The 12,986-nt window shown below is 34.5% G+C and overlaps 1 protein-coding gene across 1 annotated transcript; it reads right to left on the reverse strand.

The window, feature by feature from the left end:
- Positions 1-4,435: 4,435 nt before the first annotated feature.
- On the reverse strand, positions 4,436-6,325 carry LOC311295181 (uncharacterized protein). Its single transcript, XM_084416422.1, has 2 exons — positions 5,179-6,325; positions 4,436-4,968 (listed from the first exon to the last, which is right to left on the reverse strand). The coding sequence occupies exons 1-2, from the start codon at positions 5,543-5,545 to the stop codon at positions 4,610-4,612; spliced, it is 726 nt and encodes a 241-aa protein (XP_084272548.1). The 5' UTR covers positions 5,546-6,325; the 3' UTR covers positions 4,436-4,609.
- Between the last annotated feature and the right edge of the window lie 6,661 nt (positions 6,326-12,986).

Genomic DNA, 12,986 nt, shown 5'->3' on the forward strand with positions numbered 1-12,986 from the left:
ATCCTAAACCATAGATATTTAAAACATCAATAGCTAAAAATGATTACACCTGAATAAATTCATACAGCGTCATGTTCACACTCACTTTTTGTTTCATTATCTTCGAAAAGTACGTTGTAACAAATTAATTTTGCACCTATTTGCACTTACCACTCTCTACACACACACACTAAGAGCAAAATAAAGACCCTCATTTTACAGTAGTCACACAGCCCTGATTCTGTGGAAATAAAAGCTTTTGTCTGTGTAAATGCACAAGTAAAATTGTGTTCTTCTGTATAAATGCAAACTGAAAGTTGTTTATGACTAGTTGTGTCTGCGCTTGTTTTGCTGACATTCCCAGATAAAATGCCCAGACAGCAGGTTATGCAACATGGGTATTTTTACTATCAAACAGGAATTTTCTTTCTTTCTTTCCTGCTCCGCAGCAAGTTATGATAAAGGGATAGATAAATCAAAAATGAAACCGATATAATTTACTCAACCTCATGTTGTTCCAAAGCCACAACACATTTGTTCATCTTAAGAATGAAGATATTTTAAATGAAATCTGAGAGATTTCTGTCCCTCCATTGACTGCCCACAGAACTATCTATCTGTCGCTTCAAAAGTTAATAAAAACTACTTCAAAAGTTAATAAAAACTAATCTATATGAATCAGGCAGTTTAGTCCAAATTTTCTGAAGAGACTTGATCGCTTTATATGATGGAACAGATTGAATTTAGTCTTTTATTCCCATATATGATAAAATGTACAATGGGTGGAAAACACTCTTTCTATGTAGCAAAAAAATACTTTAATCAATTAATCATGGTTGAGGAGAGTAAAGCAAACACTTTTAAAGATATACTGTTCACCCATATACATATCACAGATGTTTGTTCACAGATGAGAATAGAACAAATCCATGAAGGCTGTATAAAAACACTATGAAAACAGTAAAAATTGGTCATTGTTTTATCAAGTCATCACACATTTGTGTGCTGTAACATTTCACCCGACAAACATCACAGTATTAACGCCAAAAAAACTTGACATCACAAGACATAACAACAACCATGATAAAGTTGCTAGTGAAAGTAGTGCATCAGTGATGAAATTCCTATAACTAGATGATTCAATATTAGCTTAGATATTTCTGATTACAAAATTATTTTAGAGACGCATAGATTCGAGATGTTATGAATGAATCATGTTTTTAATAATATTTATCACATAAACACACAAAGATGTGTCACGTTGATTTGCTTGTTTCAGAAAAGAAGACAGTGTTTTTGTGGTTTTACTTCAAGGCACTTTTCCCCTTGGCTGATGTACAAGATAAGGAGATATTCTGCCCAGAATGCAAGAAACACAATATTGGTCTCATTAAAACAGCTAATTAAAAAAAATACAAAATACAAAAAAAATTGGTCAATTATGTCCAGTTCTTATTGATTTATGATTAGATCTGGGATAAAAGCTTTTGAGAGAAGTTTAGCATATATTAGCTTTGGCACTTAAATGGCTTTTCTTCAAATATTTACTGACATATGAAAATCATGAAACACCTCTGTTGATTTATACATTTACAATGAGCACCAGACAAAAAGAAAAATCCAAAAATAGGAACAAGGGATCAAGATTGCCGCCAAAGAAGAAAGGGATACCACAAGTTTAAAGCTGAAGGATAGACTGGAAAAAACAGTATTAAAGTGAAGGCAATCGTCTCCATAAATCAGTCATAATATTCTAATAAACATATCAGCAAAATACAATAATTCCATGAGTTTAAAAAAACAAAAAAACAATATCACACTTGACAATCACAGCTCAATATTATTGAAAAAGACACGAGAAGGTCTTCATCGCCTCACATGCCAACAGATAAAATGAAAGAATGAATCAGCACCTCATAAAATGTCACAGATGTTTCCTCACAACTTCAGGTGAACTTCATTTTTTGCACATTTCAACCATGAAGATAAATTTCTATATACCTAATGTATGAAGATTTATAAGTGTAAGTTTATTGTTTTATCAAGTATAAACACATTTGTGTGTTATTATGCTGTAACACTTCTCAGGTTTAACGCAGCAATATTTAACACAGACTGTATGAGTCCAGTTAAAGGCACAGAATAAATACCTGAATGTTTCACCAACTTTAAAATAAATAAAAATATTTCAAGCGTCTTAAAGCTGGTTTTGGTTTCAGTCTAGCTGAGGGAAAGTGTTTTCTGATGAAGGTCGATAAGTAAGGGTTAATTTAACTGTTTAGACTATAAATATTACATAAGAATACCAGACATTTCCAGTAACGGCAACAATACCAGTAAAACACCTACAGTATCAGTAGTGCAGACTGTCTTTGTGTTGAGGAGGAAAATATTGGTCATAATGCCCGTCTTGTTGAGGTAATTGTAAAAAACAGTTCTATCAGTTATTAGAGGATGTAAACAGACGGGACAAAATAACTGAGATGTCAAACCAGATCAGCATTATAGTGCAAATGTTAAGAAACCGAGATAATCACTCACTGTTTCTGTCTGGATCACTATAACAACTTTAATAAACCTCTAAACCTCAAGCACTCGCTGATCTACTGCTGAAAACTGTTGCTCTGTTTCTTACTTTATCGCTCATATACGCTAAATTTGTTAATATATCATTTAACATTTATGACTTTTAATAAAGTTCGGGAGGAGCATGTTCAGATAATTAACACAAGTGGGGAGCATTCAGTTAATCAATGATAAGAGGTGTATATGTAAGGGATAATGTATAGCGAGGCGGTTGTTATTGCGAATACAACTCCGACAGGCTGTTTAGGAGCCCGACGCGAAGCGGAGGAAATAACAGACCGCATTCTACATTCGAATTCAACCAAGCCATGTAATAAATATATATATATATACAGCAGAATTACCTCTGTTCACTGACAGTTAATCAGCATCCCTCCACCACCCCGTCTCCACACTTCTAGATCTAACTATTCCTGCCAGCGGGGAATACTCTGGGCCAAATCCCGAGCTTGGAGCCTTTCCCCCGGACAGCACGCCACCAAATACACATAAACCTTTACTCTATCTAATTATATATAAGTGTGAACTCGTGAAATTGGTTAAATTGGTATGTAACAGGTGAAATGTTTACTGTTATTGGTGCCGACTGCTGAAATCTCGGAATCGTGACGCAATTACTCTGAGCGATGAGAGTTTCAGCTGATCCTCTTCTCTCAATCTTCCTAACTCTCTTCAGTGTCCATTGTTTTATTGGGAGCCTCGGCATGAGTCTGACGATGTTCCATGTCCTCCAAAGAAATGGCATCGGGATCAGGTGATGGGTTACTGTCAGCATCATCCTCCTGGACGACATCGGGATCAGGTGATGGGTTACTGTCAGCATCATCCTCCTGGACGACATCGGGATCAGGTGATGGGTTACTGTCAGCATCATCCTCCTGGACGACATCGGGATCAGGTGATGGGTTATTCCTCCTGTAAGAAAATACAGATTCACAGAAGGTTACTGTTACATTTGGTTGAAGCAGAGGAGGAAACAGGATCCAAGTGCAGCAGTCTTTTATTAAAAAAACCTCAAAACATCACAAATACAAACTCAGACTCAGACTCAGGAACAGGAACAAGACTCGGGAACAGAACAACCACCATTAGTGCAACGATAAGAACTGACCAAGACACATGACAAACAGGGAATCACATTAACAAGACACAGAAACATGACAATGACAAGAACAAGGAACACTGTAAAAAGTGAACAGTTGGATCAACTTAAAAAAATACTTCAATTGGTAACACCTAAAGAAATTAAGTTTTCTCAACTTAAATTATCACGTTTTATCGTGAAAAACATGATAATTTAAGTTGAGAACTTAATTTCTCAAAAAAAACTTAAGTTGATCCAACTGTTCACTTTTTACAGTGAACAAAACCTAAAATGTGACAGTAAAAGTGATGAGAAGGATTGATGTTTCAGTTACACAAACAAGAAATGAACAAAATGTTTATTTGGGAGTTATTGGTGTTTTTGATTGTTTTGACTGTTTAACCAGTGAATATCTGCTTCTGTACTGTTAAAAGTAAAGAGCAAAAAAGATAACATTTCACATTTACATTTGTTACATTTTATTTACATTTATATGAAATCCAGAATAAAAAACTTTGTTTTTGCACAGTAAATCTCATATATCTTGCTAAATCATCTGATATTAAATACTTACATTGGTACTGCTGCATGGTTAATTACATTCTGTGAGGCTAGAGTATATCTCCTTTGGCGACGATAGTTAATCACACCAGCAGTTACAGCAGCAGCAACAGCAACACATATTCCTGCTACAGCTCCTGAAGACAAACCTGAACCTGGTACATTTACAGAGACACAGTAATTATTGTGAATGATAATCCAACCAGTAATTTTTTTTTTTTTTTTACCCTTCTATATCGATCATCAGCTGTATCAACAGGAAACATTTTTCAAGTTATCAAGTTAATAACATTAGTCAAAGTGTTATTGGGCAAACCTCAAAAGTCAACTCAACATTTACTGAGTTGATTTAAAAAATATTGAACTGTTTTTAATTCCTCAAAGGAATGCATTGAATGATTAAATTATACACTCACCAATGACAGAAAGATTGAATCTCTTCACTCTGCTGATGCTGAAGCTGCTGTTGTTGATGATGATCTGTAGTTTATATTCTCCAGAGTCTGTGTTTCTGGTGTTTGTGATGGTCAGAGATCCAGTCTGATGATCCAGCTTCAGTCTGTCTCTGAATCTCTCAGTATCTTCTTTACACTGAACATCAGTACAGATATCACTGAGATCTCCAGTGATTTCAGCGATGAGAATCTCATTAAAATACCACCTCATCACATCATTTGGTTTTCTTGCTACAGGAGGATGAAAAGTGACGGATTCTCCCTTGTTTCTCTTCACTTCATCTATTTCAGCAGCAGAAACACCTGAAACACAAACCAACAGATGCTGGAGGATCTTTTGCTGAAAACAAACTAAAACTGTACAACATGAGAGAACTGTGAACATGACTTTGGATAAGCCCTTTCTTGACTCTCGATCTGAAAAGAAACATTTGGGTTTGTGCCTACAAACACACATTAACAATGTGCTTTAAAAATATATAAACTGCATTTAAATGTTATTAAATGAATCACCTTGGACAGTAACATTGAAGATCTTTACACTGTTCCTGCTGCTGCTGTTCCTGCTGTTGCTGATGATATTCAGTGTATATTCTCCAGCATCTGTGATTGTGATGTTCATGATGGTCAGAGATCCAGTCTGATGATCCAGCTTCAGTCTGTCTCTGAATCTCTCAGTGCCTTCATTACACTTAACATCTGTACAGGTCTTATTAATATCTCCATTGATCTGAGCGATGCGAATGCCATTATAATACCATCTAAAATCGTCTTGTCGAGTTGTAATAACACCAGTGTTTAGAGTGACTGAATCTCCCTCCATCACTGACACTTCATCTGAACCAACACCAGAGGCACCTGGAGAAGAAACAGTTAACATACAAAAACAAAACTTTGCAACTGTTATTATCTAACAGATCATACAGATTTGAGCAGAGAAATATGTCTGGATTCATAATGTAACATACAGCAGAAGAAGTTTTGATTTAAACTTTCACTCATCAGACAAACATATGAGTCTCATGGATGATCTACACACACCCAATACACATTTTCATAATCAAACATTTGCATAGACTCATATAATGTATTACATAGATGAATAGTACCCATAAAAAATATTTCAGAAAATTATGCTATTTTCCACAGCATCAAGACTCATAATCTAGACCCTTTCTTCAAAATCTGTTTAGTTCTCCCCGTAAATAACATTTTTAGGCTACATTACCTTTTATTCAATTGGCAGAAGCTCACTCACATTACATTCAAGCTACCTTTGATGCACTGATGTAAAATAATATTTACTAACAGTATCATAACAGTTTGTCAGGGTTCTGTCACTTCGGTCTAGTTTGTTGTTGGTTTTGTGACACTCCTGTATTTTCTTATCTTATGTCTGTGTGCTTGGTTTTTATACGAAGTCATTTACAAAGTTCTAATTTTAACGCCACTGAAACAGATAGGGCTGATTCTATGATTTGTTGTCACCCGATAACAATCCTCCCATCATCACTACGATACATATTTGTTCAAATAAATCGGTGCAACGCCGGAAAAGAGATTGTAACAAATATTGTCTTACCGTGGTCGATTGAAATCAAGATCACCGAGAGCAAAAATAGAAGCGACATTTTCCCCACAGAAAATGAATGGCTATTCTAATTCATAAGAGTGTGCCGCTGGGGCGTACTTGTAAAACTAGTACAGTAAGTGAAACTAACCTGTCAGCCTGAATGGAATGTAGAGCGATGATGACCGATGTCACATGACCGAAGACAAACGAGGAAGCTAGTCAGGAATGTAACAATACATACTGGCAATAACGACTCAATTCCACTCCCCAAAATAGTTTCCAAGGTGCAATTATCAGTTATCTCCGCGCTCATGCACATCACGCGTTCAGTCCATAGGTAGGCTATGCATGTTTGAATATATAGTATATGTGCAAAGACGTGTAGTCCTTCTTTATACATAAACCCTCAACAAACTACTTGTCTGGCCTTAAAGGGGTCATAGTTTTTTCTTTTCTTATGTTCCCTTAGTTGCAATTATAGTATTAGGCTACTATAGTTTTTTGGACAATTTGTTTTTAAAATTGAGTGATTTATTACCTTTTCCCACCCTGTTTCTCATCCTCTGATTCAAACAGTCTGTTTTAGGGGTGTTAGTTTTAAGTTTTAAATAGCCTACATTACTTACAGTTTGCGTCGTCGTTGTTGAGTCCAGAATAGTCAACACGGCCTTATCTTTAAGCAAACGTTTTCTGGCAAAGTGATTGTTCACACTGTGATTGTTTTAAACTGTCACTCATCCTTGAAATGTGGAGAACACACATATATGTATGTATATATATAATATATAATATATAATATATATATATATATATATATATATATTATTTTTTTATTTTATTTTTATTTCCAAAATTATACATGTAATAATACAATAGATACAAATGTTTCACAATCACATATAATACTCATTATGTAGGCTATTACTTAAAAGGAAGGAAAAAAGAAAACAAAATAGAAACAGAAAGAGGTATACTTGTATAATCAAAATACAGAGGAGGAGTTTAATTCTTTGTAGATGTCCATAGTTCTGGTTGCTTTTCGGTTGGAAAGTCCTTGCAATGTTTCAAAGTAAATCTTCATGTCAGCCTTAAAATGGTAGATGTTGGGTATCCTTTCAGACCATTTACACTTGTGTATATAAAACTTACCAAGTAATATAATAAGATTTAACATAAAAATGTAACTCTTGTCTATATCCTTTTTGTCATAATAAAAAATAACATCTCTTTTCTCTATGTGAATTTTAAATCCACTTAACCTGTGACACTCAGTGCCTAGAGTGCCCGTGTGAGCCACTGGAGGGCGCCCCTTCCTAGTTTATGGTTTCATTTTATATTTTTACCCTGGACTCATTATGCTTTATGTCTTGCACCTGTTTGATAATTATGCTTGTTAGTATCCTTATTTATACCTGTATGGTTCCTTTGTTCAGTGTTCAGGATTGTAAGTGTCACACTGCATTATCTAGCTTGGTTTCTAGTTTCAAAGTTCTCTAGTATTTTAGTCTCCGTGTCTCTGACCTCTTGCCTGCCTGTTTTTGATTACCCGACTGCCTGTTCCCTGATTGTACTGCTGCTGATTTGGATTGCTTACCTGGACTCTGATTATTGCCTGTTTCCCCGTTTGTGCTCTTTGGATTGTCCTTCAAATAAAAGCCTGCATTTGGATCACCTGGCTGTTTCCTGGGGCAGTTTGTGACATAACCTATTAAATAAAAATTCCACATCAATCCAAAAGAATTTAACATAGATACATTCAAAGAAAAAATGCAAAATAGTTTCAGCATCCTTTTTTGCAAAATGCACAAGATTCAGAAAGGTCATTTTTATATCTTTTTAGGAATGGGTTTGTTGGATATATTTTATGTACAATTTTAAAGTATATTTCATAAACTTTATTATTGATACAGTATTTGTTATTATAAGTCCAAATCAATCTCCAATTAATATTTTCAAAATGGTCATTCCAAAAGTATTTATTTCGAGGTGTTGCAGGGCAATGAATTAGGCATCTGAAAAATGTATTATTACATTTCCTATCTTTAATATCAACACCATTTAGCAAAACCTGTTTTTTAAACATTTATTGCCTATGAGGTTCACTACTACCTCGCAAAAGTCTTAAAAAACCTGCTGGTATTGCATCAAAAACAATGCTATATTCTCGTGGAGATATTGGAATCCCAAATGTCTTTAAAAATTCAGTATATGTAAATAAGTAGCCCTCTTTATTTATCAGTTGTGAGACCATTAGAATATCATTTTTAACCCAATTGTCATAGAAGATTGATTTATTCTTATATTTAACTGTTTTATTATTCCAAATTAACTGTTTGTGGGGGGAAAAGTTGTGTTTGTATATAAGAAGCCAACATAAAAGAGCCTGTCTATGAAAATTGGATAGCTGTATTGGGAGCTTGTTAACCTCAAAGTCACATTTTAAAAGGAACTCTATACCACCAACTCTTTCAAAAATAAGATTTGGAATTATATACCATAGTTTATCTGAATGCTTTATATAATGTTTTATCCAGTTCAACTTGAAAATTGTATTAGACGTACCAAAACCAAGCACATTCAAACCTCCTTGATTATAAGAATTACATAAAATATTTTTATTTAAATAGTGTGACTTGTTTTTCCATATGAAGTTAAATAAAGTGGAATCAATTTTTAAAAAAAAAGATTTTGGTACATCTAATACTTTTGCAGGATAGACTAAACGAGACAACCCTTCAGTTTTGGACAAAAGAACTCTACCTTGAGTGATAAATCCCTCATAAGCCACATATCAAATTTCTTTTTAATTTTCCCCATAAGGGATTGGAAATTAGATTGCACTCTGTCCGATTGATTTTTGGGTCATTCCTGGTATGCGGTGACTTTCCTGTCCCAATGATTTATTTACTCATATTTTCTCTAAAATGAGTCACATATTTATAATAAATGGCTTAAATTGTAGATTTAAATATTCCTTACCATTTAAACAGAGATAATAGACATTAAAAATATTATTTTGTATTTTACACAATTTTAATTGATGTATGCATTCAATTTTATCATGTCCTCAGTGCACAGTAATCAACTTCTGCAAGAAATGTAAACAATGAAATGACAAAAAACTCAAAATATTTTTAAATTATGATATTAACTAGGCTAAACTGCCTCTAATCATACATATAAATCATGTGAAAATATAGGTCTTTTTCTTAAAAAATTCTTCAATTACTGCGTCCCTGAAGTCATCTTCCACCCTGTTAGAATGCACTTTTCTGCCTTCCAAATCCGACTGCAATTTCATTAAAATCATTTTCAAGAAGTGACATCATTTCTTTTTCCCGCTTGAATTCAACTGTACAAACTGAGATAAGCTCCAACTCTCACTCCTAACTTTTTTTGTTGTTTTTGAAATGTTATCCTGCTTGTCTCAACCTTAAAGTTCCACCCTGTTAGGCTACGTTAGTGAGAATGTTTTTCCTATAAAAAAAATGTAAAAACAAATCTGACATAGTTATAAAATTTCTGTTCATCTGTAGAAGGTTAGCTAGCTAAATGTTGATCACTCAAAGAGCTATGACTAACTTAGCTCAGAATTTTCCACCCTGTTAGATTCCACCCTGTTAGATCTATTAACCTAACAGGGTGGAATGTGAAACTAACAGGGTGGAAATTCTAATGGAATTTTGTATATGTTTGTTAATCTGGTTATTTCAAATTAATTATAGTATCTTTATTTTTAATCAAATATAAATAAATAAAATTTTAATTTATTATGTCTGTCTTCTCTAATTTGTAAATATTTCTCTAGCCATCTGAAGAGAGAATTGTTTAGCCACCATAATTGATTGTGATTAGGAACCACATAGCTATTTTTTGTGTCCCTCCCCCAAAGGAAATTTGGATTTATTTTATTTTATTGTTTTGAAACAGTATTATATAGGTGCAATTACACACATTACTGATGGCAAACCATGCAGGACAATGACAAAAAGCTCATCCACTGAACCTTTTAACACTGGTGTTCCACCCTGTTATATTCTGTTCCACCCTGTTATGCTCCTTTCCACCCTGTTAGACCAGTCATTTTAAATAATAATTTGACAGCAACGTTAAATGTTTGGTATACTTTTTTGTCTTATTTTGTGAGGTGAGGAGCACGAACAGCATATATATGTTTTTGAGCCAATTTTTTTTATTATTATTTACCATATTATTTGCAAAAATGGGCACAAAAAGTACCTGTTTTTAATAATCAAGACATATACTATTCATCAAAAATTGTTTTGCTTGTTTCAAGAAGAAAAAAAAAATTCTAAGATGGCATAAGGGACATATACTACCCAAGAAAAGTTTATTATTGTTTAACATTTACATTATTAACATGTTGTGATAACTATGTATATGTCCCTAACAGGGTGGAATATTTTCATGGACAGTGTCTGAACAATCTACCCATAATTATTATTTTTTGAGTCCCTGAGCTTGACCAATATGTATTCCTTATAGGTAAACGGGTCACTATTTTGGTAGAATGCTAAAAACATGAAAATCATGTACTTTTTTTTCCAACACTTATGAAGCCAAAATGTCACCGCATACCAGGAATGACCCTTTTACATATTGATACCAAGATATGTAACTTTCTCCCTAATTGAAATACCTTCAAATTCGGTTAAATGAGTATCATTGTCTTCCCGGGGCGTAATTGACACGTCCGTCAGCGTATACTTTCAACGCACATGGCACCCATTAGCGTCAAAAGAGACGCACAGAGCTTTCCACTAACTCCAATGTTAACCCATCCGCGGTACTATTGAACGCCCAGGGCACGGCGAACTGAGTGTGGAAGTGTCCTCACTGTCAATTCAAATGTTTTTTTGTAATTTATTTTAATATATACATATTCATTGTTTTGACAATTTCACCATTAATAATCAATTAATCTCGATTAAATATTTGGCAGAGAGAACTACCAATAATCCATTGTCATGGAGATGTAAATGCTAGGGGGGTTCGGGGGAAATTCCCCGAATTTTTTATTTTTTTATATATAAAGTACTTAAATGCTCATTTCTAATGACTTTTGGGAAGAGACTGTACTACTTAGTTTGGTTGTAAGAGGGTATGCAGTGACGGACTGGGTATTATACAAACAGAGAGAAGCAATCTAATATAACTACAACCAGGTTCAATTGGGATTTATTATATGGGGGGGTTCTCCCTAGGGGGGTCGGGGGTATGCCCCCCCGTGAATTTTTTTTTTAAAAATAAACCATTAAATGGCATTTTCTGGAGAGTTTTGTGCAAAGAAATGGAGAAATTAAGTCTTCCAAGATATGTGAAAAACTGCAAGGTTAAGAGCATATACTTTGCATTGTTGTAGTATCAACAGGTAGGCTATAGGACATTTAGTATTTACATTACTGTTAATCAGCAGTGGTGGAATGTAACGAAGTACAAATAGCCTACTTCGTTACTTTACTGAAGTAGGCTACATTTTTCACGTAGTTGTATCTGTACCTATCTGTAGGTTACTTTACTTAAGTAGAATCAATAGTGCATAGGCCTACTTTTGACTTTTACTTTGTTACATTTTGCAGCAATTATTATACTTTCTACTCATTTCTACAACGTTTCGTTACATTTTCTGATCAGTTTTTCCCCTGCCAAAACAGGGATTGAAAAAAATCTCCTATGGGTGGCGCTGCCAATAAAGCACCTAAAATCTGTCACAAAGAACCGGCAAAAGTAATGATTATGAATATGTAAAATATAGCAAGGAGACATTTTAATTGTTTATTAATAAACAAGTGTTTTCTGTGTCAGTGCCCTGCATAGATGAAGTTGAAGATTGCTGACTCGCGATCTTCGCAGTAGTGCACGCGCCAGAGAGAAATGCACATTTCATACGGATTACACAAGCAGCGGCAGTGACGTGCGGTCTGGGTAGGCAAACTAGGCACTGCCTACCCTGCCAAAATTCAAAAATAAAATTGTTTATTAAATAATAAACTTGTATTTGTATTTTTACTGTTTATTCTTGTGATTTATATATGTAATATGGTGTTATTCCAATTATTTAGACGTTATGATAACAAATGTAGCAGTTACGCATAATCAAATAAAAAAACAAATCGTAGAATAAGCAGTGCTTTTACTGTCCATTCATTGCAGACGGCAAGCGAAAAACCCATGTTGCACATGCGCACTTCGATCCTGTATTCTTTAACATGTACGTCAAAAAGCACAACTCTGCTGTGCCTGTGGACGTAAATATGGTATGCCCGTAACATCTCCGTAACATATCAGACATGGACCAATTAAAATCGAGATATCACTGGACATTTGCGCAGCTAACGTCATTAACGTTACACCACAGCTAGCCTACATGCCTAATCCCCGCGCCAAATTCAAAGCCAAAATGACAGCACCGGAGTTAAAAGGCTGTCATCACAGAGTTAAATGTTTTAAATTGAGAGCCAGAGACTTTGCAAACTGAAGGCCCGTAAAGACGAGATTTACAAAGCTGTGATCGACTTCACGAGGAAAGGGCGGCGGATGAATTTTATGTAGGCTACACATAATCTACCGATTGGTGAGTCAAAAACTATTTTGGGCTTAATATTGAATTGATAAATATGGTTGAATTAATGCAAGCCATTTGCCTTCATATTCAATTGAGCAGTGTGTGATTTTACTTTTACTTTTGGCCGCTGTGCAACAATAAGGATTAATTATGGTTGCATTC

This window comes from Rutilus rutilus, assembly GCF_951802725.1.
Source record: "Rutilus rutilus genome assembly, chromosome: 8".
Taxonomy (NCBI): Eukaryota; Metazoa; Chordata; class Actinopteri; order Cypriniformes; family Leuciscidae; genus Rutilus; species Rutilus rutilus.